We start from the raw sequence: 21,111 nt of genomic DNA, 5'->3' as shown, positions 1-21,111 counted from the left end.
AAAATTCCAAACGTAGTCTGCATATTCCTGCCAGCCATGATTGCTGGATGGGTAGTACCCATTTCACCTTGGACAACCAGCCAGATGTGTATATTCTTGTATATATTTATCTTGTTTTTTTTTTGTCATTATTATTTATTTTTTCTCTTTCTGTAGTTGTTCTACTTTATTGTTATTATTTTCCTTGCTCATTCCTAGGGCGACAGCACCAGTCAGAACCAAATTCCATGTATGTTGTGTACATACTTGGCCATTAAAACTGATTCTGAACTATGATTAATGAAAGAAAACACCTGTTCGGTGGTAGGTTGGACGGAATAATGGTTTACTGGTGCTCAGCGCAATCATGGCCAGCAGGGGCAACTATATCCCTCTAGTGAGCGCCTTCTAGTTTAAATTTAGGTCATGTTGGGTACCAGTGATCATTTTGTCAGTGAAAGTGAACCAAAATTACTTCACAAGCACCCAAAACAGGAACTAATAAAAATAATGAAGAAAATATTTGCCAAGAAATACAAACTAAGCAAAATACAGACAAATGAAAACAAATGAGGCAGACCCCCCAAATCACACTGATCTTTCAATAAAGATCAGTCAACATATAACAAGAATATGAATGAAAATACACAATGAAAACTGGTCAAAAATGTCTTCCAGCATTGCTCACTAAAACTGAATTTAAACTTAGTAAAGTTCACAATTGGCCATGTAATCAAAAATGATAACTACAATGGTTAGTAAGCAATTTATGAAGGCTTTTAAATTCATGTTTCAAGAAGAAGAATTTGCTTACTTGTTTGGATCATTTAAAAAAAACAAAAAAAAAAAAAACAACTTACTGGTCACTTTCATTTGAAGTGAACAGTAAGGGTCACTTCAAATGAAATCTGTACTATCAAACTCTGGATCACAGTTGGGATAAAGTTTATAAAACTTTTATTTGATGTCCACTTAACGTACTGTGCAAAGCAGCCCCTCACTGTCCCACACTGGCCAGAGATTCTGCCTCTCCTCCGACCTCAGCAGGGAGTCCAGCACAGCTTCCTGAGCCAGAACATTTTCCTCCTCCTGACAACAAGACATTATTTGACTGACAATCGGGTCATTTGAGAAATCAAAACACATTCTTATGAGTATCTGATGCTTCGGCAGTGAAATATATCAATACTTGCAGCCCTATACGTGTGTCGCAGTGCGTCTCTTACTTCCAGGATTTCATCAGCTCTGTCCAGGATTTTCTCCACCTCCCTCAGACCTTCCTGCTCCTTCACATCCCAGTCTTTCAGTGAGATATCCATCACACTAAAAAAAGGACAGTGCCATTAGGTTATGCATTTTGGCAAAAGCAGTCATCAATGCTTGTGGCATCCACATTAAAACAACCAATGGAATCCCTGTCATGTCAAACTGTGAGCTCCACTGGGGACAAACAACCCAGTCTGAAGCTTTTAGATGCTTAAAGCTCTCCGTTGTACTTTCCATCTTTTGCCTTTAGCAGTAACAGTCAAAAGCACAACTGATTGGTGCATTACAGTAACATGTGCAGAGTTCTGCTACAGTTTAGTACATTGCACCACAATCCCTGGCAGAAAACCAAATACCATTTCGAAATGGAAGCCACACATTTTTGATACCATATGACTATTATAGAGATTTTGAAAGAGAAAATAAACCCATTCATTCCCTTAGAGGTCAAAGTTTAAACTCAAGCAATACCAGTCTCGCTACATTCACAGTCGTACTTGATCCGGTAAAACCAGACCAGCTCATGGTGACCTAATGTCAGCAACCTTTAGATAGTTTGGATCACTGAGGTGGTTTTCCTGGAGCTCTTGTAAGAAAGACTTGGTATAGAAAGAGTTTGGATGGTGAGATGTTATTCTTAGGTGGTCAAAAAAGGCAAAAGACAGGAGAAGAGTTATGAGAAATGGACTGATTTGTTATTCTTCTGGATTGCTAGTCAACTACCTGCAATTATAACATATTCTGAGCCTACAAAGTTACAATACAGTTACTGGAACCCTGCTGGATTTGGCCCTGGATGCTTCCAGAAAAAGAGGTTAACCTAATGTTAGCAGGTCTTTTCTAATCTTTATTGGATTTGGGCAGGTTTACTTGGATTAGTTCTTACCTGTGTAAAACCTAACATTTTCAAATGAATCAGCCAAAGAACAGCAACTCAGAGCTGTGCGTATAAAGAGAGGTCTAATCAGCCCAAAATAACTGAGTGATCAGCTATGTGGGTGTAAAATAGCTGTACAGGGTCATTAACACTAATTACCACTTAATTGGAGCTCGTAAATCCTAACAGCTGTTAAACAACTCAGCCAAGATTAACAGTCAACAGACAGAAATGAGAAATCTGACGCTCTGTAGCTCTAAGTGAAAGGTATTTCAAGTGGTAAATGTGCAGCGCTGTCACTTAGCTGTTAAATGTGCTTTGCTAGAAAACTTTCTTAGGGAAAGGCCTGTTGCCACCAGTGACTACAGTGGATAGTAAAAGTTATTTGAATCATTACCTATCAGTGGTATCTGAATTCTGGTTGTGGAGGTCATAAGAATCCCAGAGAAGAGTTGGAATCCCCTCTGTTGAACACACAGACTTGTCTCTTCCATCTGTAATAGTGCTGGAGAGAAAGTTGCGAATGGGGCTCAGTTCAGGATCCTCCAAACCACTTTGTGAGTGTGGCGTCCTGTCACTGCTCTCTGGTGCTCTGGGCTCCATGCTGCTCAAAACCTCCGTCTGTGTGGGCTGACTTCGGGATCTGCTGGACTGATTGCCAGCAGAATGGAAGTCGGAGGGATCATGAACGTGCAGGTCTCTCTTTTGTGGCATTGGGTTCTGTGTAATAGTCACCGTGTACGAGTTTTCCAAATCATCGACTGGCAAGCTAAGCCAGGGATTATTGGGCAGCGCAGCTGAGCGCTTCACTTGGATCTCAAAGTTGAGGGAGTCCACTTTTACATTGGGGATGATCTTGATGCTAGCCCTGGAGGATTTTCCCACAGAGCCCAAGTCAAACTCCTCTCTTAGATCCTCACAGTCTGAAACGCTGGAGAAGTTCTCCTCGTCGATTAGAGGTTGGCCCAAGGCTGCTCTCACATAGTCCCTGGTCCCGGCTAACTTGGACAAACCCTCCAGTCCTTCCTTGCCTCCCCAGGCCTCCAGCGGGCTGCTCCCAGCTCCATCGAAACCAGAATCAAAGGAGCTGAGGGAGGGAGGTTTGCCCTCAGCTGACACCATCATAGGAACTGCAGTCAAAGGAGATGTTCCAAGAAGATCTTTACTACTTTCACATTTAGTGAGGTTAGAGGGGCTGTGTTGATCATCCTTAGCTGCTTCGTTAGCAAGGGACTGATTGCCAGAGTTGCCTCGTAATAAATCATACTGCCACTGCAAGGCGAGCTGGAGGTGCCTGACTGCCACTGGTCCTGAAGAAATTAGGAGTTTCCTCAGGGTCATGCACCTGATGAATAGAAAAAAGATGACTATATTGGACACCAAACAAGTCGAACTGTTCAGTTCCTACAGTTCTGCAGATGATTTAAGGGGTTTGCAATTTGTTTAAAGGTATCATTGAATATTAAGACATACAAGATGTTCTGGAAATTCAGAAACTGAAACAAGCTAATTCCACAGCTTTCATCACTATTACAACGAAGCCAAGGTGATGTGGATGTAAAGCTAGATAAAGAACCTTCTTGTTCTGTCAAATTGTAATGACGCACAGTTTAGAGATAAAACAGACTAGAACTTTTTGATTTAATAGATTAGTTAGACAAGTTTAAAGACTGTAATCCCTTATAATTCGGTACTTATCTTGTGATCCCTGAGATTTGTCCTAAGTCCTGACCTCCAGTTTTGGGTACAGCTGTTTTGATGGAAAACATATTGGTGCCACATTTCTAAACAGAAATGTTCCATTTGTGTTTGTACCAAGTGTGTCACAAGGAAAGAGGATTCAGCATCCTTCAGAGAAAATAAGGGAGGCAGTTTCCCCGCCAAAACCCATTTGTTGTCTGCACAATATTCAATATATCCGGACTCTCATTTTCTTAAAATAAAGAAAATTACCATAAATTCATTGCAAATTGTTCATAGATACTCTACTTGAACAAATTGGTCATAGGGAGAATCTATGTAAAAAAGCCCAGAAAAACAGAAAAACGCATTGTAGTTCTGTTATTTCTATGATTATTTCTTTAAATGAATATGCATTCATGTGAGCGAACTTGCAGACAAGTTGGGCATATTTAACAAAACAGGTGTTTCGAAGTTCACTAAACAACTCAAACATGGTATGAAAGGCTGCATTCTATGGAAAAAACAAAACAGTCAGGACCTGATTTACTCAGAGAATCCTCAACATGTCTTAATTCCAAAATGATGTGACCATCTAATATACTAAGATCTCACATATCTGTACTACACTACTGTAAGAAAACTAATACAAACTCAGCCACAGTGTTCCTGTTACAACCTCACCTCTGAGACATCTGCTTGCCTGCATGCTGGATCTCATCATCTGGGATGGCACCAGACAGATGTGCCAGATGTAGCAGCTCCTCCATATCTGGAGGAGGATTCTTCTTCAGGAAAGTTGACAGCTTCCGTCTCCAAGGAGGGATCGTTGACCAGTTCTTCCTCTGCCGCTGAGACAAAACACCGTCTCCCTGAACACCTGAGAGGAGCTCCTGGAGGAAGTTCTCACAGAGGACCAGACTGTACCAGGTGCTGGCCTATAGAGGAAACAAACATCTTCAGTTCTGCTGTTCTTGGAAAGAAATGGCATCACCAGTAGCATCGCACCACAGAAATTTGCATTTTCACTTTATCGCCACTGTCGAGGACTTGCCTTGTTGTAGTAGTGATGATAGCTGGAAGCAGCTCTGAGGGTTTGGAGGATAAAATGCACAGCAGAATGGAGTTTCTCCTTCAGCCTCTCCAGATCCAAAACCCAGCTCTCACTGATCTGCCCATCCAACGGCAGGATCTCCGCCAACGTGTGGATCACGTCTTCAGCACAGCGAACAAGAGCCTGGAAGGTCAAAGTGGCAATTTTCAAGTTATTTAAAGATCTGAGTGAAGTGGACACCAGCACTTATCAAAATCTCGGGGAATATGACAGTGTGATGTCGGCCACTCATACTTCCAGGACTGAACCACAGCGAAGTCTGAGGCTACAAGACACAATGACTGAACTACATGACAAAAAACAATGAAAGAAAACAGGCTACATGTTGAAGACTGTGAAATTCAGAAGACAATATCTAAACGAGTACCATAGCAGGAGTGTGAATGGATGCCTCAAATTCAGACACCAACATCGCAGCCTTTTCGGCATCCTTGGCGATCTCCATTTTGTAAGGCTGGAGCTTCTCTTGAAGAAGAACTTCAATCTTCTCTGTGATCTGCAAACACATTTAGTTCAGTTACAAACAGGTCACAGTTTGGAATAAAGAGTCACTGGGCTTTTGCTGTTAGAGTCTCCCACTATAGATATTCTATGGACCTTAGACACAAGTCAATGGCTTCTATTATAATACAATATATCTTTAATATATCTTTTATATACAATAATCGCATCACTAATTTATTTGGATAAGAACAATTTATCACAGTAGCAAGAAAGCACAATACTGATTACCTTCCATTCAACAGAACGGCACAGTTTGAAGATTATTATTGAGCAGGATACTGTGCCTTTAACAATAAACACCTCTATCCAGAAATGTATTAACCACGGAGGGTTGCTGCCAGTTTTCCCCAGAGTGTTCATTTGTGGTATTGCAACTTATAAAAACATACAAAAACATCCTCCACACATCACAATAATAAAACACACTTTTATAATGGTTTTGTATTCATACAACATTCATTAGGCCAGAAAGCAGTTGCATGTGCATGACATTTCCTTATTAAAGGAACTGAACTGACCTCTGTTTAGACTACTTATTACCTTCCAGTTAAATCAGAGAAAACTCATATACTCAAGTATGGATGCTGCCATGGTTACCAAGTCTTATGGCTGTAACCTTACTAGCTTCCTAACTTGCATACATTTTTTTGTGTTTTTTTTTGTGGTTTTTTTTTGTGTGTGTGTGTGTTTTGGTTTTTCAATAAAAGTGTGTCCTCTGTCCAGGGAAGATCTTCCTCCAAATTCATTTTGTAGTTTCTTTATGTCCATTAGGTCCAGCCCCTTATGGTTTGTGTATAGCTATAGATCATTTTGGGAGTAAAATATATTTTACATTTGTTGTAAATAGCAACAAAGCAAGTAAATGACCTTTTTTCCCCCTAAACTGTTTTTCTCCTGTTTTGGTATCTTAGTGACTTGGATGTGGTAAATGTCTCTTGTTCTTCGTGGTTCCCCCTAAGGTTAATCAGCATGTTTCTGAAAAAACAAAGATAGGTTTTATTTCTTATTTTGTCCTTGGATCACCCTGAAATGACATTTCTTCCAGTTTTTTTTTCTGCTTTCCTATCTGTGGTTGACAATAAATTCTCCTACTTTACTGATTAAAAGTAGCCTGACTTTGGTTTGGGGAATGGGGAGGGAAAAACTGTTTGCACTTCTATGTTGGGCTGGTATTCCCCTTGATGGTGGCTTAACACAAAGTTAATTGCACAAATAGACATGCTGCTTATATACATTTCATTCTTGACAATTCACAACCACAAAACAAATTAGTAGTTCAAATTTTAAGTTCATGCTAAAATCACAAGTTTGCCACCATGCTATCAGCTTCTAAAACAGGAGGCTACCTCATTACGGTTTATTGCACATACTTGCTGACTATTGCACATACAGCTGATGTAGCACTACTCCTTATTTTGTACAGTCTATTGCCTTTATTTGTCTTTTGTTATTTTATATGTATATACATTTTTTTTCTATTTTATCTCTAATCTATTTTGTATTTAGATGTATATTGTTTGGCATTTGTTGTGGATCGCAAACAAAGAATTTCATAATACAGTGAAACATGTCTCCATACAGTACATATGACAATAAACACTTGAATCTGAATAAAATCTTGAAGTTATTCTGTTTTTCTCTAAAAGAAACCTGCAGAGTCCACTTAAAAGTAAATTGAGAGTGGCCCACACCAAATGGAAAAATGCACAACAGTTTGCTAATAAGCTGACGTGAACAAGTTTGATCGGAAAGCATCCCAAGACTGACCTGCAGTGCATCATCACGTAGCTGGAACACCTGCAGCTGCAAATGAGCCTTAGAAAATGCCTGCTGCCACAGAAGCTCCACTTTTTCCACAGCTGCAGTTATTCTGAAAAAGAGAGAAAGACATGTTATAAATGGTGTCAATTCAATTACTTTTTATCGGATGCTGTATGTGCCTTTTTGCCTTACATTACAAAAGTGAATGGACAGCGATGCAGATAGCATTCATTAAATGCAAAAACGGTTTCCTTGTTGTTCAGTAGATAAGGTATGTCCTTCTAAAAGTGTTTTTCCATGCATTCAAAGAAATATGCTGAGATGTGATGCAAATCTAAAGAAGTAAATTAGAAATTAAATGTCAGCTACAGTTCAATAGATTATCTAGTATGCACTAGTTTAGAAAATCCTTATTAGTCAAACACATGTTGCTACTGTGCTCTAGCTGTTGTGAAACAGGATCATTGCAACACTGCTGCATGGTATGTGTGGGAAGCGTTGTTAGGAAGAGGATTAAGATAAAGGCATTTGAGAAAGGCGAAGGAGAAAGTTTTTCTGCGATGGAGCCTGCTGCCTGCAGTACCTGCTGTGGTTCTGCACCATGTCGAAGGCAGTGTGGGTGAAGAGGGCAGTGCCAGCCATGGCCTGGTAACATGGCTCCCTGTCGGGGTATCGCAGCTTCTCCACCACACCATGACAGTGCCTCAGCAGCTCATCCAGACCCAGCTCCCTGCACCGCAACATGGACACAAACAGTACTATCAGGCTACTTGAAGCTAGTAGCTAAAATCTGTTCTGTTTTTGCGTTCTGGTTGAGTAATCTGCAGTGGTACTCATCTATTCTTGTGGATGACTGACTCCACTTAGATTTCACTGCACCATATTTCAGCAGCCACAGTAAGGTCACAGCAAAAGCATCTTTCCAAACCCACAATTTAGTTTCCTTTTCTGTGGACATGACTGCAAAGCTCTGCAGCCTTTGAGTGAACTTTAGTGTTGTGTTCGACCTGGAAATTCAAGTTTACAATAAATTCAGAAGTGGAACAGTGTTGCTTCAAAACTACAATGATGACTGACTACGTTTCCTGCGTTTCAGTGCTCTTTTAAATAAAACGGACAATCTTCCAACCTCCCAAGATCGAGTTATGAACACTTTGAAGGATATAAATACATGAGTAGAAGGTTGTGCATGTACACTCTCCATATCAACACAGTAGAAATCTCATTTAATTACCTAAAGCTATTTATAGATATGCCAAAGAAGGCTAGAACTTAAACTTCAATTCTTTTTGGGTACTGTCAAATATGCATCCAAATAATATATATAGATATATCTATATATAAAATGTTAGCTGGCATCAACTGTCTGGACAGATTTGTGATATTTTGTATATTTATGTAGTTCCTGATTTAAACAATTTTCTTATTTTATTTTCATTTTTCAAAGAAATGGAAACTGTAGAAATCGTAGAAAAATGTGTTATATCTATCAAAGGAAATTATTCTAAACTTAGAGAAGGGACTCAGTATTTGTGAAAGAAGCTGGGATTTGTACTAAATCAACGCACTGTAAATTCCTATAAGAACATATATGACCGTTAGTCAAGCCACAACTGCAGCCCTATAAATGCTCACTCCAGGCATATAGAGAATGTTATAAAAAGCAGCAGTAAAATAATTTTGACCCTCAGATAAACTTTATTTTGAAAAAGTAACTGAAAATGATTGCACTTGTTCATTCGTCTACAGGTACACGTCCCTGCAACTATAAAGAGGCATAAAAAAAGATACTTTTACAAGATGTTGTTGAGCCTTGTGGCCTCTGAGAGGAGAACTTTCAGTTGTGAGCCTGACCTTCTGAGCTGATGGAACTTTGCCTCGTTAGTGGAGCAGAAATGTTGGAGCTCAACGAAGGTGGAGGGCAGCGGCAGCCTGGACAAAGCCTGCAGCGTGGAGATACACGAGGGCAGCCGCTGGACCACAGACAGGAACTCCTGGACGAAGGCGTCGATCTCCTGCAGGAAGTAGTTTGGCTTAAAGCATTCAATTTTACCCCCAAAATTCGCAAGTGGGTTTAAAAAGCATGTTATCAAAAAAATGGCCAAAATAACACCATTTCCAGAGTCGCTTATTGTAAAGACAGCAATAATGATGGGATTTTCAACTTTCCGACAGTCCTTGAACTACTCACATGTGACATATGGTTTTGCCAAACGAACTAACCAAAACGAAACTTAAAATTATAATTTGCCAAAAACAAACAGCTTGTACGAATGGCTAATGATGTAAAAAAAATAAAATAAAAAAATAATAATAATAATTAAATAAATAAGTGATAATAACAATAATAATAATTTTGCATTTTTGAGCAACCAAAAATCAGGGACCATTCAGATGAACTGGGATGAGCAAGGATAAAAGGAACAAAGGAAAAAAATAAAACTATTTAAAAATGTAAGCACTTTATTTATAGTACATACAGTTATAATTTTTTTCAGCATTGTAACACTTGTGGGCACTTGAAATGTGTTGTACATATGTGTTGTACACATTTTTCATTTTTTCCTAAAACAAATATCAATATCAAATCAAAAGATTTTTTTTTTATTTTCATTTTGTATGATTTCTGCCACTGTAACTGGGTTATACTGCACAAAAGACATGTTTAAGTTCTACTTCTGATCATTGTTGTGCTCTTTTCATAAGATGTACAGGACTTTATATTGCAGTGAAAAATTAGTCCACAGAGAGTAAAAATGGCATAAGAGCAAAAAAAAAAAAAAAACACCCACAAACGGTACAGAGAGTTAAATTCATTATTTACGCTCACTTCATAATCTGATTATAATCCTTGTAATAAACCAGGCTGCACTAATTTGTGTTCAACTCACAGCCTACATGTAGATCCAGAGCAGATAGAGTAGTTGCATCCCAAACAGGGCTCCTATAGGCAGAGATCTGCTGTGGTTAATGAATACTGTCATGGCCCAGTTGAACATGAATGAATGTATAATCTAATAGAAAGAGGGCTCCTTTCACTTGCTAATAAGGTCAGCTGATTACGCGAGGCATTTGCACAAGCTTCACCAAGGTAACGAACAATAGACGCAGGCCACTCGGATGAATCTCATGAGCAGATTCGCAAATGCAAACATCTCCTGACTGAGTGTTGAGCGCGCTCTTCATCACAAAGCAGCCACCTTTAGCTGGAATAAATATGTTGCCTTCATTCTGTGCCAGTATTGTACATGTGATAAACAGATCGTATGTGTGTGCCGCCTCAGTCGTCAGCAGAATAAGTGAGCGTGCGTGTAGGAGTCTGTTTACACACACAAACGCTACAGCTGCCGAGGACAGCAGCACAATGTTACTTTGTGTAAAACCCTCTGACTGATCATAAGACAGATTCGTAGGCTGGGCTTTGAATCAGACTCGTGTTTTACAAGCATAACTGGTCAGAATGGCTCATCAATGAATGCAAACTTATTGCAATATTGTTCCTGTGATTGAACAAATTTGGATTATTTACGTTTTTATGTTTGTCTGAAACTTGGCTGCATATCAACTTGAGCTTTAAAGTCTTGCCAAGGGAATGCAATCCTGATAAGGTGGTAATTATATTAGATTCTTTTTTTCGACAAAGAAAACAAAACACAGGAAACTTTTAAAGCAACTCAGACACTGTTCATCTGGTGCAGCTGGTAAAATGGAACAATGAGAACAAGCTAAACAAGTTCGACTCAAACTGAACTTGTATTTACTAATAAGCTAGAGAGGATAATTAAGTCTCCTAATATGACAACAGGTTTGTCAGATCATGACTTTTTCTTTCACAAACTTTAAAATTATGGGTTTGGTTTTCCTCTAAACAAAAACACATTGTTTGGTTGCAACATAACTCGATTTAAAATGCAATCCTAGAAATTACCTTAGCAGATTGCCCATTATCCTACATCAGCACTTTCTAAGCATTCAGTCATATCTGTCCACCTGACAGTTAGAAATACATTTTAAAAGGTCATTTAAGCCAAACATGGTTAGAGGACAGTTGTAGAGTGTTGCACATTTATTAACCTCTTCAGACCCGGTGACAATATGCGTGGACATCACATTTTGGGTTATATTATCACATTAGTTAATTTAAATATATGAATTATTTTTATTTTATTGTTGCTTTTTTGTTGTTTTTTTAATTTCTTTTTAAATTAATTTTTTATTTTCTCAGGTCTTAAGAGGTTAAAGACCACGAAGTAAGGCTTTTATTTACTCTCTAATTTACAGTTTTCATTAGGTGGAATTTAAAATGGTCATTTTTGCATTTTTGTCAGTTTTTAAAAATCTCACTCTGGTCTGGCAATAAGGAGACTTATATCTAAAAATTCTAAGTGTCTCTTATCCTTAGAGCCCACAGTTGTTTGTCCATTTTGTTCCCAACCCATGACATTTCATGCCGAGTTTTTTTTTTTTTTCCCCAAACGTGAGTAATTAGGACAGAGCATGTTTATGCTGTGCCAGTTGTAAAACCCTTTCAGGCAAATTTGCTGTCATTTGTGACACTGGGGTAAATACATTTAACTAACTCAGTGCTCTCAGGGCATTGGCCATACTACATATCACACTAACAGCGGAGACAACATTGATCTTACTTTAAGATGATCTGTAACATATTTAAACTTAATATATCTTCAGTAAAATAAACATCATATACAGGAGGTCTGGGCCACTCCTAATTTTGTTTGCATCTTATATGAATTTGTATTATTGTCAATTAAAAACCTGTCTGGTCTTACAAGCTCCTTATCCGAGGCCTACTGTAGTCTGTTGGAGCAGATGTCATCCCCCGTGATAACACTTTGGATACAGATGCTTTTGGCAAAAACCTTGTATTATTTTTATGTCGGTACACAAGATAGTGTACTTCACTATTTTTCCTTTAAAAATACTACACTGTCAACAGTATTCTATAGTGTATATGTACATTAGAGTGTAATTTGTTGAGTGGGTATTTTTTCCACTAAATGTCTCAGTAACAGCAACCTGCAATATATTTTAATTATTTCATTTTGAAATAAGTTTGAAAAAAAGCATATAAACTAGAACATTTGTTGCTTTAACATTCAAGAGTAGCCTTAATAGTTCAAAAAAAAAAAAAGCTTAATAGTGTATTGTACCACTTTCAAAATGTAACATGCTTCGACAAAAACATCACAATATTCATGAAATACACCATCTTTCAGCTTGACTGTCATAATTTTGATGATTTATGCACAGCTAGTTGTGTAAACTTTGCCTCTAGAGAAACCAGAAAGTCCTTGTAAGGAAGCTGGTTTTGTCTTCAGTCAAAAATATGAATTAAGTTACCTTAATGAAGGCAACCCAGCTCTGGTGGCAGTACATGAGGTATCCACCCAGAGATGCTGGCAGCTGGCTTCTGTCAATGTAGTTGGAGAGCTCCGAGATTTCTTTCAGAAGGACTTTCTGCAGCAAGAGGAGACCAGCCTTTAGTTACTCCACGAATCTAAACACTTTCTTGTGCACAGCAAGAGTTGATTCGCTTACCTTGAAAGAGGCAGTGTAAGACTTAGTCGGAGCCAGGAGCTTCAGAAGCAGCTTGAGAGCGTCCTTCTTTTTGGGCTGAATTATATAGACACAGTGGACTGTCCGCTTGTTCAGCTAGAAGACGGATGAGAGCAGAAAACTTAGCAACCATCATTGCTTTTATATGGATCAGATAACGTTGGATGCTTATACTACAGAATCAGATATAAAAAGAAGTAGTCTGCAATATCATAAACCTTCCTACAGCAGCTCCCTCCTTCAAAATAAAGTTTCTCACTCAAATTTATAGAGTTATAGAGTTTGCATACAGTCTTGACAAGGCTCAGCCAGCTGACTCCAACACAGAAAAGCAGGAAAACAGTTTACAGATACTGCTCTTGTAGAATGTTACAGTTTTAAACGATCAAATTATGATGATCACCTTTTGGGTGTGTGCAATGCTCAGAAAAATCAGAGAAAAGGCTCACGGACACCTACCAATTGGACATATATTGTAATGTATATTACAAATATTGAAATGCATCAGTATCAGATATTGCAATAACTGATGCACAAAAACAACGCATTGAGTGGATAATGCATAGAAGGTAAAGAGGCAAGGTTTAAAATCTGTCAGCTGGGTAAAGCGTGGCAAAAGATGTACGCTGCAACAAAATTAAAAAAACAAAAAAAACAAAACGTGAAGCCTAAAGACATTTTTCTCCACAGAACCCCAAAATAGAAAGACAATAACAATGTCACCGTTGACTGGGCACCTTCAAACTGCAAATAAGGTCAATTAGTACTTTGCTAGGAATTGTGATGGTTTCACACTTGAAAAACTTTCCAAGAGCTTCAACTGACGCCATGTGTGACACAATACCAGTTCACTAAAGTGAACAGGTGCCATGTTGGACACCCAGGACCCAGTTCTTCTAATAAAGTGCTAATCTAGATGTCTCTATCTGTATGTGGCTGATAATAGTTACAGAGCAAACACTGGTAAGATGCTTCAGGTCAGCAACCACACAGGTCACTCTGCAATGAACCTGAATGTAAATTCTAACGCACAAAAACAAATCATGTATTTTTTTTTATTATTATTATTGGAATTAATATGCATGAGTGGCTTTTAAACGACAGGTGAATAAGCCGAAGTTCTGAGGCTTTTTCTCACTACATGTGACAATTGTTACTTCAGTTATGTAAAACCTATCAGATGAAAAAAAAAAAAGATACAATATGAAATGTAGATAAGCAGTGTTAGTCTCGTACTGAAAGTGCTCTTAGCTTAACATTACTTCCATGTGTAGCAGCTGCAACCACAAATAAAAGTCGTGACATCCTTGACATATCAAAGTCAAGACAAACATTTAAGTGAGGCCTTGTAGATCTAATATAATGTGGATGTGGGCGGTTTATTTCTCACTCTCAAATTTGTTCAGTAAAATATTTTGGTGGATTGTTAAGCCGAAACAAGGGAGCGTTTATGTGGCCTACTTCATACACATGATTACTCATCCTGGGCAAACCACACTTGTTTACAAAACTAGCCACCTTGGGGGAAGAGATCTAGTTTGACCTTTTCTGAAATACCACAACCTTGGCTTTGAGGCTTCTGCATACGTGGAATTTTCAAAATAATAGAAAGGTCTACTTTGACACAGGGACCGTGTACAACCGTGGCCTGCCAATGTTGATATTGATAATTCCTGAACAAATTGACAGTTAAGCAATTTACCAAAACCCCACATACACGGAACAAAAACATGGGGCTTTTGTGGACCCTTTAGATCTTCCCACTCCAGTTCTTATTAATACACTCTCAAACGCAAAACACTCCCACAATCCAGCTCTGTTCCGAGGGGCCTCGCATAATCCCATAATAACATGGTGACGGCTGTGAATCCGTTAGCTTTCATCAATGAATGCATCATTAGAATAAATCCGTCAGTCTTGGAAATTAGAGAACACCAAAAGTCACATCAAGTTCAAACAAAATACCAAGTCCAAGTTAAATCCTTCTCTTCATCCCAGCAGTTTGCAATTACAAAATAAAACATGTTGGTATGCAGGCTGACACCAGGCCAGCAACTAAGACCACAAAAGCTATGCAGTCTTTTTCTCCTTGAGTGTGGGCAGTTGATCTGGATGCATATAAAAAAAAAAATGCTGCATCCCCGACATAATTGTGCTCATTTAATGTAATTTCACAGAGGCTTTTCTATTAAATAACCGAGCATGTGACCGACCATGCATGTGACAGACACACAGACATACACACACACAGACACACACACAGACACAGACACACTCACTTTGGGATTGTACGTTGAAGACCAGTTCAGAATCAATAAAACAAAATGTTGCATAACTTTATGCTGCGAGGAAGAAAAAATACAAAAATAAAAGAGCTCTTCTTGCCGAGAGGTTAATCACAAGTTGAGCACGTCACTGCGCCGGGTGCAGAACACTCGCTTCGAGTCGTGCTCATGCATAATTCAGACAGAACCGGCTCCAGAAACGCAGAGCTGCCGTTTCACAAAAGCGTCGTCCCTAAATGCGTCTCAGCTGAACAACACGCAGGAGTATGGCATAAAAACACTCATCTTTTCTGCAAAAGAGAATGCTGTCTATGCATTCTCTTTCGGATATTCTTCTTAGCCAAAACTGAATGCTGGTGTTGGATTTGCACTTTTCTTTGTCCATGGCCCTAAAGACCCTTAGTCACTTCTCGCAGTGGACATTTGCTGCATGTTATGCTTATCTTTCATTTCGTCTCAGTAGCCCATTATAATGTCACACTCTTGCCTCATCACCAATTGACGAAAAATGATCGATACTTTAGGGGCTCCTATTGGTCACAGCTGTGGAAGTTGTCACATGATAGGTGAGTGGGTAAACAAATAAAAGAAATCTGACAGGCTAATCTTTAAAGCACACTAGCATAGGTTGTCATTGACTGTGATATACCACATGATTAAACCAACCGTTTTCCATCCTGGTGTCCGACATCTTTTGGTCACCATCCTCTGCACTGAAATAAGTTACGCTTTCACACAAGTCTTATTCCGGTCATTATCAAACCCCCATAAACGCATCTCTGTATATCAAAGTTTTTCCATGAAAATAATCCCTAGATATGACACTACACTCACCCTTTCGCCACACCTCGAGCACACCAGCTCACCCACAACTCTGCTCAAACACTGGAAAACACAACGGCATGTTGGAATATTGGAGTAATTGAGGCATACACGTTCGAGCCAGAAACTAATTCTGAAGAAAACTAATGATAAAGAAAGTCCCATCCTGCAGTCAGCATTGACAAGGACTAGCTTTATGTGACATAGCAAGCGGATCAAAACCGATAATGTAAAACCAGGAAAAATGGGTAAATCAGGTCTCCGTCTGTCAGTAACAAGCTGAAGTACAGCCACAACAACCTGCTGAACAGTTCCTGTGAATTATTACATCTATGCTGTGACGTTTAGGACATTTATGCTTAGTTTGATTTTGACCAGATGTATAATAACTGGCTTTAAAAAAAAACGGGCAGAACCGTCTTTGTCCATTGTCCTTAAAAAAAAAAAAATAGCAGTAATGACCAGCTCATTGTGTTCACACATACGCTCACAACCCTGTAGTGACAGGAAGCAATTCATGTGAACTGAACCTTGAAAAAGAAAAAAAGAAACATGCTGGTGCTGACCAACACGCCTCAGACTCAAAAGGCTCCCTGTTGCATCACATGAAGGATTTACGGTTCAGTTGTACGCAAATGCGCGGACCAACAAATTGCCCTTTGTTGACTCCCCTCATGCAACTGAAAGATGTGTTTGCTTTCTATTAAACTCAGCTGTAAAATGACTTTAAAGGCTCACAAAGTTGAACTTTAACTACATGCATTTGAATGACAAAATAGAATGCGTGAATCAACTTATTTCATGAGACAGCGGAGTAGCTAATGTGAGAAAAGATTCAGAGCAAAATACTTCAGAAGACGTGCTCGAGGCAAACATGCCTGCAGACTCCAGGCATGTGGGAGATGAGAAGATGACTGCCTCTTTATACTCAACTATTATCTATAAGATAAAACAGAAATATTGTCCACAACTTAAAGACTTTCAGTTTGCCGTCATAGAAAGCACAAAAAATGAAAATATTTACATGTGGGAAGCTGTAGTCACACTCAAACCAATTATCAAAATAGCTAGTGTTTAATTTAATTAAGCTCTAGCACAGACACACCATCTGTAAATGTAAGAACTGAGCAGCACTGACGTTAAAGCGAAGAGATGATGGACTATGTTAAAGTTTGTGTTTAGCTGTGATTGATGCATAGAAGGTAAAGCGGCCAGACTGAGAATATGTCAGTTGAATGAAACATGGCAAAAGGTATGCACTGCAACAAAACAATACAAAAAACCCTAAAGCCCAAAGACATATTTCTCCACAGAACTCCATTATAAAAAGAGACAATAACAATAACACTGTTGACTGGGCACCTTCAAACTGCAAATAAGGTCAATTAGTACTTACTCGTACAGTAAGAATTGTGATGGTTTCACACTTGAAAAACTTTCCAAGAGCTTCAACTGAAACCATGTGTGACATAATACCAGTTCATTGAAGTGAACAGGTGCCATGTTGGACACCCACTTCTCCTAATACAGTGCTAATCTAGATGCCTCTTTCTGTATGTGGCTGATAATAGTTACAGAGCAAACACTGGTAACATGCGTCAGGCCAGCAACCACACAGTTGCAATGAACTGGAATGTACATCAGAGGAAGCATCGGCCACAGACAATGGTTTGCACATCCCAAATCTGATATCCAACCAAATGTAATCTGGGCCAAAGCCTTGTTTTGCAACTGTACAACACAACTCAATCTGATCGACTGTAATGGACCTCCTGACTCAACATTTGCACCGCAAATGCAGATTTTATTTTAATAGTCATGAGTTCATGTATCCATCCAGTTGTAAAAGGGGTAAAAATCCATACGGGTTCTCCTAAAAGTTCTTAGAAGTTTCTGAGAAGTTAATATGAAGTTGTGTCTGTAATTGTTTAAGCACAACTACAGACACAAAGAAACAAGGACATTTGAAGGAAAAGAGACACCAAATGACCACAAAGAGACACAAAATGACTGCAAAGATGCAAAACACCTTAACAAAAAAAAAAAAAAACCTAGAAGGACCACTAAGACACCAAAAACAATACACAGATACACAAAATTACCACAGAGACACAAAGCGACCAAAAAGCCACAACAATACCTCGAGTAGCATCAGAGTCTCTGCGATGAACCTGGTCGTAGGAGGAGAAGCCTGCCTCAGATCAGCCACCACTGACACTAGACTCTGCTTCTCCTGCTTCTTGCTGTAAGAAAAGAACAATTCAGCCATCAGCACATGTTTTGCATAACCTTGAACAGACGCACGCACAGCAAGACAGACTCGGCTTCACTTACATGTGCAGACCATGAAAGTAATTTATGAAGTCCACCACTTCGGCTTTGCTGAGCTCTGAGGAGAGTCTGGCTTGTCCTTCCACGGGGAACACGATCAAAGGGCAGCCGTGCTGATCAAAAGCACCTGCACACACAGATAACACCACGTATCTCAAAAACATAGGAATCCAGGAAAAAAAGACATGTGAATTAGGTGTAAATATTAAGTTAGGGACATTTTCACCCAAATAATTTTGAGTCAATCCTCCCAAGACAACTGAAGACAGTTAATTGTATTATTCAGGAGTGTTATCAGCACTTCTTGGATTCTAATTTACAATTTTCCTGACCAAGTCTGCTAATGAATGTAGTACAAGCCACATTAATATACTGTACATAGTTTAACAATATATATATATATACATAAATATGTGGAATGCTGGAAAAAAAAATCTAAAAAGAAAAAAAACCCCCTGCAAAATCAAGAAAATAATGATGTTTTTAGTTGATTAATTAAATACAGTTCAGGCCCATTTTTTTTAAATTACTGATTTATTTTTAGCCAACTGTAATTTAATGATTTTTTTCAGTGATTTCTCAAAATATTTGTAATGTTTACAATTCTACAATTGTACAATTTCATTTGGCAGATGCTTTTATCCAAAGCGACATATATCTGAGAGTAGATGCAACACAAGCAAGGATCTAGTCAGGAGAAAACAATCCAGACAAGTGCCATAAAACAAATTCAAGTGTGATAGAGCGTTGATGCCAATAGCAGGCTGTGTGGGAGGCAGCAGGATTTTTATTTTTTTTTTCCTCTTCGGGCTGTCAAGTGCAAAGGTTTAAAACAAGAACAAAACAAACAAAAAACAAAACAAAAAATCTGGAAATCACCATTTTAAAATGTACCTTCTTTTAAAAAGAAAATCTGTAAAATACATAATTTTTCTTTCAAATAATAGGCAAATATATGATTTACTTATTTTCTAATTTACAAATACAAAATACAGATAAAAAAAATTGTAATTTTACAGTCTAATGTTGTCAAAGAACAAATTACCAAATAGAAAAATACATTTTTTCATGTGGACTTGCAGTTCTGGCTTGTTATTTTGTTTGTTTGTTTTGTTGTTGAGAGAGTCAATATAAATTAGTACTTTGTAATTGTACTAGATATGTGTAATTCAACTACACACGAAAAACCTGTAATGATATGAGAAAAGGTATATGCAGATTTTCAGACTTAAATATTTACTTCTTTTTTCTTTTCAAATAAGAGCAAATATCTGTAAAATAAGTATATTCTTTTTGGCTTATTTAAACACAGAAAAATATTGAATTTTATGGAATAATGTTGTCAATGAACAAATCAATTAAGATTTTTTTTTTTTTTTTTTTTTTAAATTACTGACTGTTTGGTGGACATTACAGTTTTGGTGATTTTGTTCGGGGTCAACGTGCAAATTAATATTCATTTTACTAGTTATCTATAATTCAACAAAACTTGAGAAAACGTGTAAAATAATAGTAATAATTGCTTAGAAACTTGGAGTTTCCAGGGTGTGGAGGAGTGTGGGGGTTGACCGCTACCAGGGAACAGCACCGCTCCGGAGCTGAGCACATGACCGGCGGGCAACGGCGGGGAGGGGACGCTCTCCTGCACCGGCTCCTGGACGTCTGAAAAGGTTTGGAAGGAAACCATTATTTTTATTGAAAACACGCCCGACAAGAATTTTCTCAGACACTCCTTGCAATATGACCACTGGAGGAGGAACCGGTCCAGCAAATTCCTCAGCGTTTTTTTTTTTTTTTCACAGAGCAGCTTGAACAAAGTGGAGGAAAAGTCCAGCAGGAGGTTTATCAGAGCAGCACTTGTCTCCTACCTGTTGCGTGTCGGCTCATCTCCAAGTCCTCACTCGTGGCTCATTTTTTCCCCCCACTTTTACGCCTTTTGACTCAAAGCAAACTGCTCTTTCACTGTGTACCGGCGGAACCGAGCCAGAATCCGGCGATTCTACTGCGCTGCTGCCGGACGGGACCACCTGGACGGCGGCTGTTCGCAGCGTCTTTCCGCCATGTTGCGTCCCTTCATCGGTTCTGTGATCCCCGCTGACTGCTGCCTGTTCGGCTCATTTATAAACCACGGAGGGCGGAGAAAACAAGGAGGAGGAGGAGGAGGAGGAGGAGGATGGGCAGAAACTGTGGAGCCGGTCCAATCATCAAGGATGTGTGAAGCCTGAGGGGCAAAGGGGCAGCTCAGTTTGAAGTGACTGGTATTGTTAAAGAGTAAAAAAAAACACAACAGAAATAAAACATTAATCGAACTAATTATTATGAAATTGCTGCAAGAAGACATGAAACTACCACAAAGAGAGACAAAATGTCTGCAAAAACCACAAACATACTCAACATGACATCCAAGAGATGTCAAAGACACACAAAATCACTTCAAATAGACATAAACAAAAACACACCCAAAATGACTTGTAGTTGATGCTAAAAAATGCCTCAAAGACACACAAAATTACTGCAAACAGACAAATACAACTAAAGCATGCCTAAAATGACTTCCAGTAGATGCCAAAAAAGCCCCAGAGACACAAAATGACTGCAAAGACACACAAAAACCACAAACAAATTCAAAATGACATCTAAGAGATGCCAAAAAATGCAGCAAAGAGACACTAAATTACTGCAAAGAGAAAAAAAAACATACCCAAAATGACTTCCAGTAGATGGAAAAATGCCGCTGGGAGACACTAAATTAGAGACACACTGTAACTACAGTGACACAAAATGATGGTGACAAGATGAAACCAAGAGATTTAAATTTTTTTTTAAAAGAAACACCTAATGGCTGTAGAGAGACACAAAACAACAACAAAGAGACAAAAAATGACCACAAAAAGACAAGGCACAGCTACATATGA

The 21,111-nt window shown here is 38.7% G+C and overlaps 1 protein-coding gene across 1 annotated transcript in view; it reads right to left on the bottom strand.

Moving 5' to 3' along the window:
• The window catches only part of LOC103354013 (uncharacterized), a 32,764-nt gene extending 12,480 nt beyond the window's left edge, over positions 1–20,284 (bottom strand). The window contains exons 1-15 of the mRNA XM_008277234.1: positions 20,065–20,284; positions 19,772–19,858; positions 18,200–18,323; positions 18,006–18,108; positions 12,741–12,854; positions 12,543–12,659; positions 9,036–9,196; positions 7,765–7,911; positions 7,188–7,290; positions 5,284–5,412; positions 4,857–5,039; positions 4,487–4,740; positions 2,520–3,467; positions 1,206–1,302; positions 961–1,068 (exon numbers count right to left, since the gene is read on the bottom strand). Coding sequence (XP_008275456.1) covers positions 961–1,068; positions 1,206–1,302; positions 2,520–3,467; positions 4,487–4,740; positions 4,857–5,039; positions 5,284–5,412; positions 7,188–7,290; positions 7,765–7,911; positions 9,036–9,196; positions 12,543–12,659; positions 12,741–12,854; positions 18,006–18,108; positions 18,200–18,323; positions 19,772–19,858; positions 20,065–20,083 — 2,694 coding nt within the window. The 5' untranslated portion in view covers positions 20,084–20,284. The remainder of the gene's footprint in view (positions 1–960; positions 1,069–1,205; positions 1,303–2,519; positions 3,468–4,486; positions 4,741–4,856; positions 5,040–5,283; positions 5,413–7,187; positions 7,291–7,764; positions 7,912–9,035; positions 9,197–12,542; positions 12,660–12,740; positions 12,855–18,005; positions 18,109–18,199; positions 18,324–19,771; positions 19,859–20,064) is intronic.
• Positions 20,285–21,111: the final 827 nt, after the last annotated feature.

The sequence above is a fragment of the Stegastes partitus genome, unplaced genomic scaffold, assembly GCF_000690725.1.
Source record: "Stegastes partitus isolate 25-593 unplaced genomic scaffold, Stegastes_partitus-1.0.2 Scaffold92, whole genome shotgun sequence".
NCBI lineage: Eukaryota > Metazoa > Chordata > Actinopteri > Pomacentridae > Stegastes > Stegastes partitus.
The sequence above is the reverse complement of the archived record's forward strand: the minus strand, read 5'-3'. Positions and strand labels throughout refer to the sequence as shown.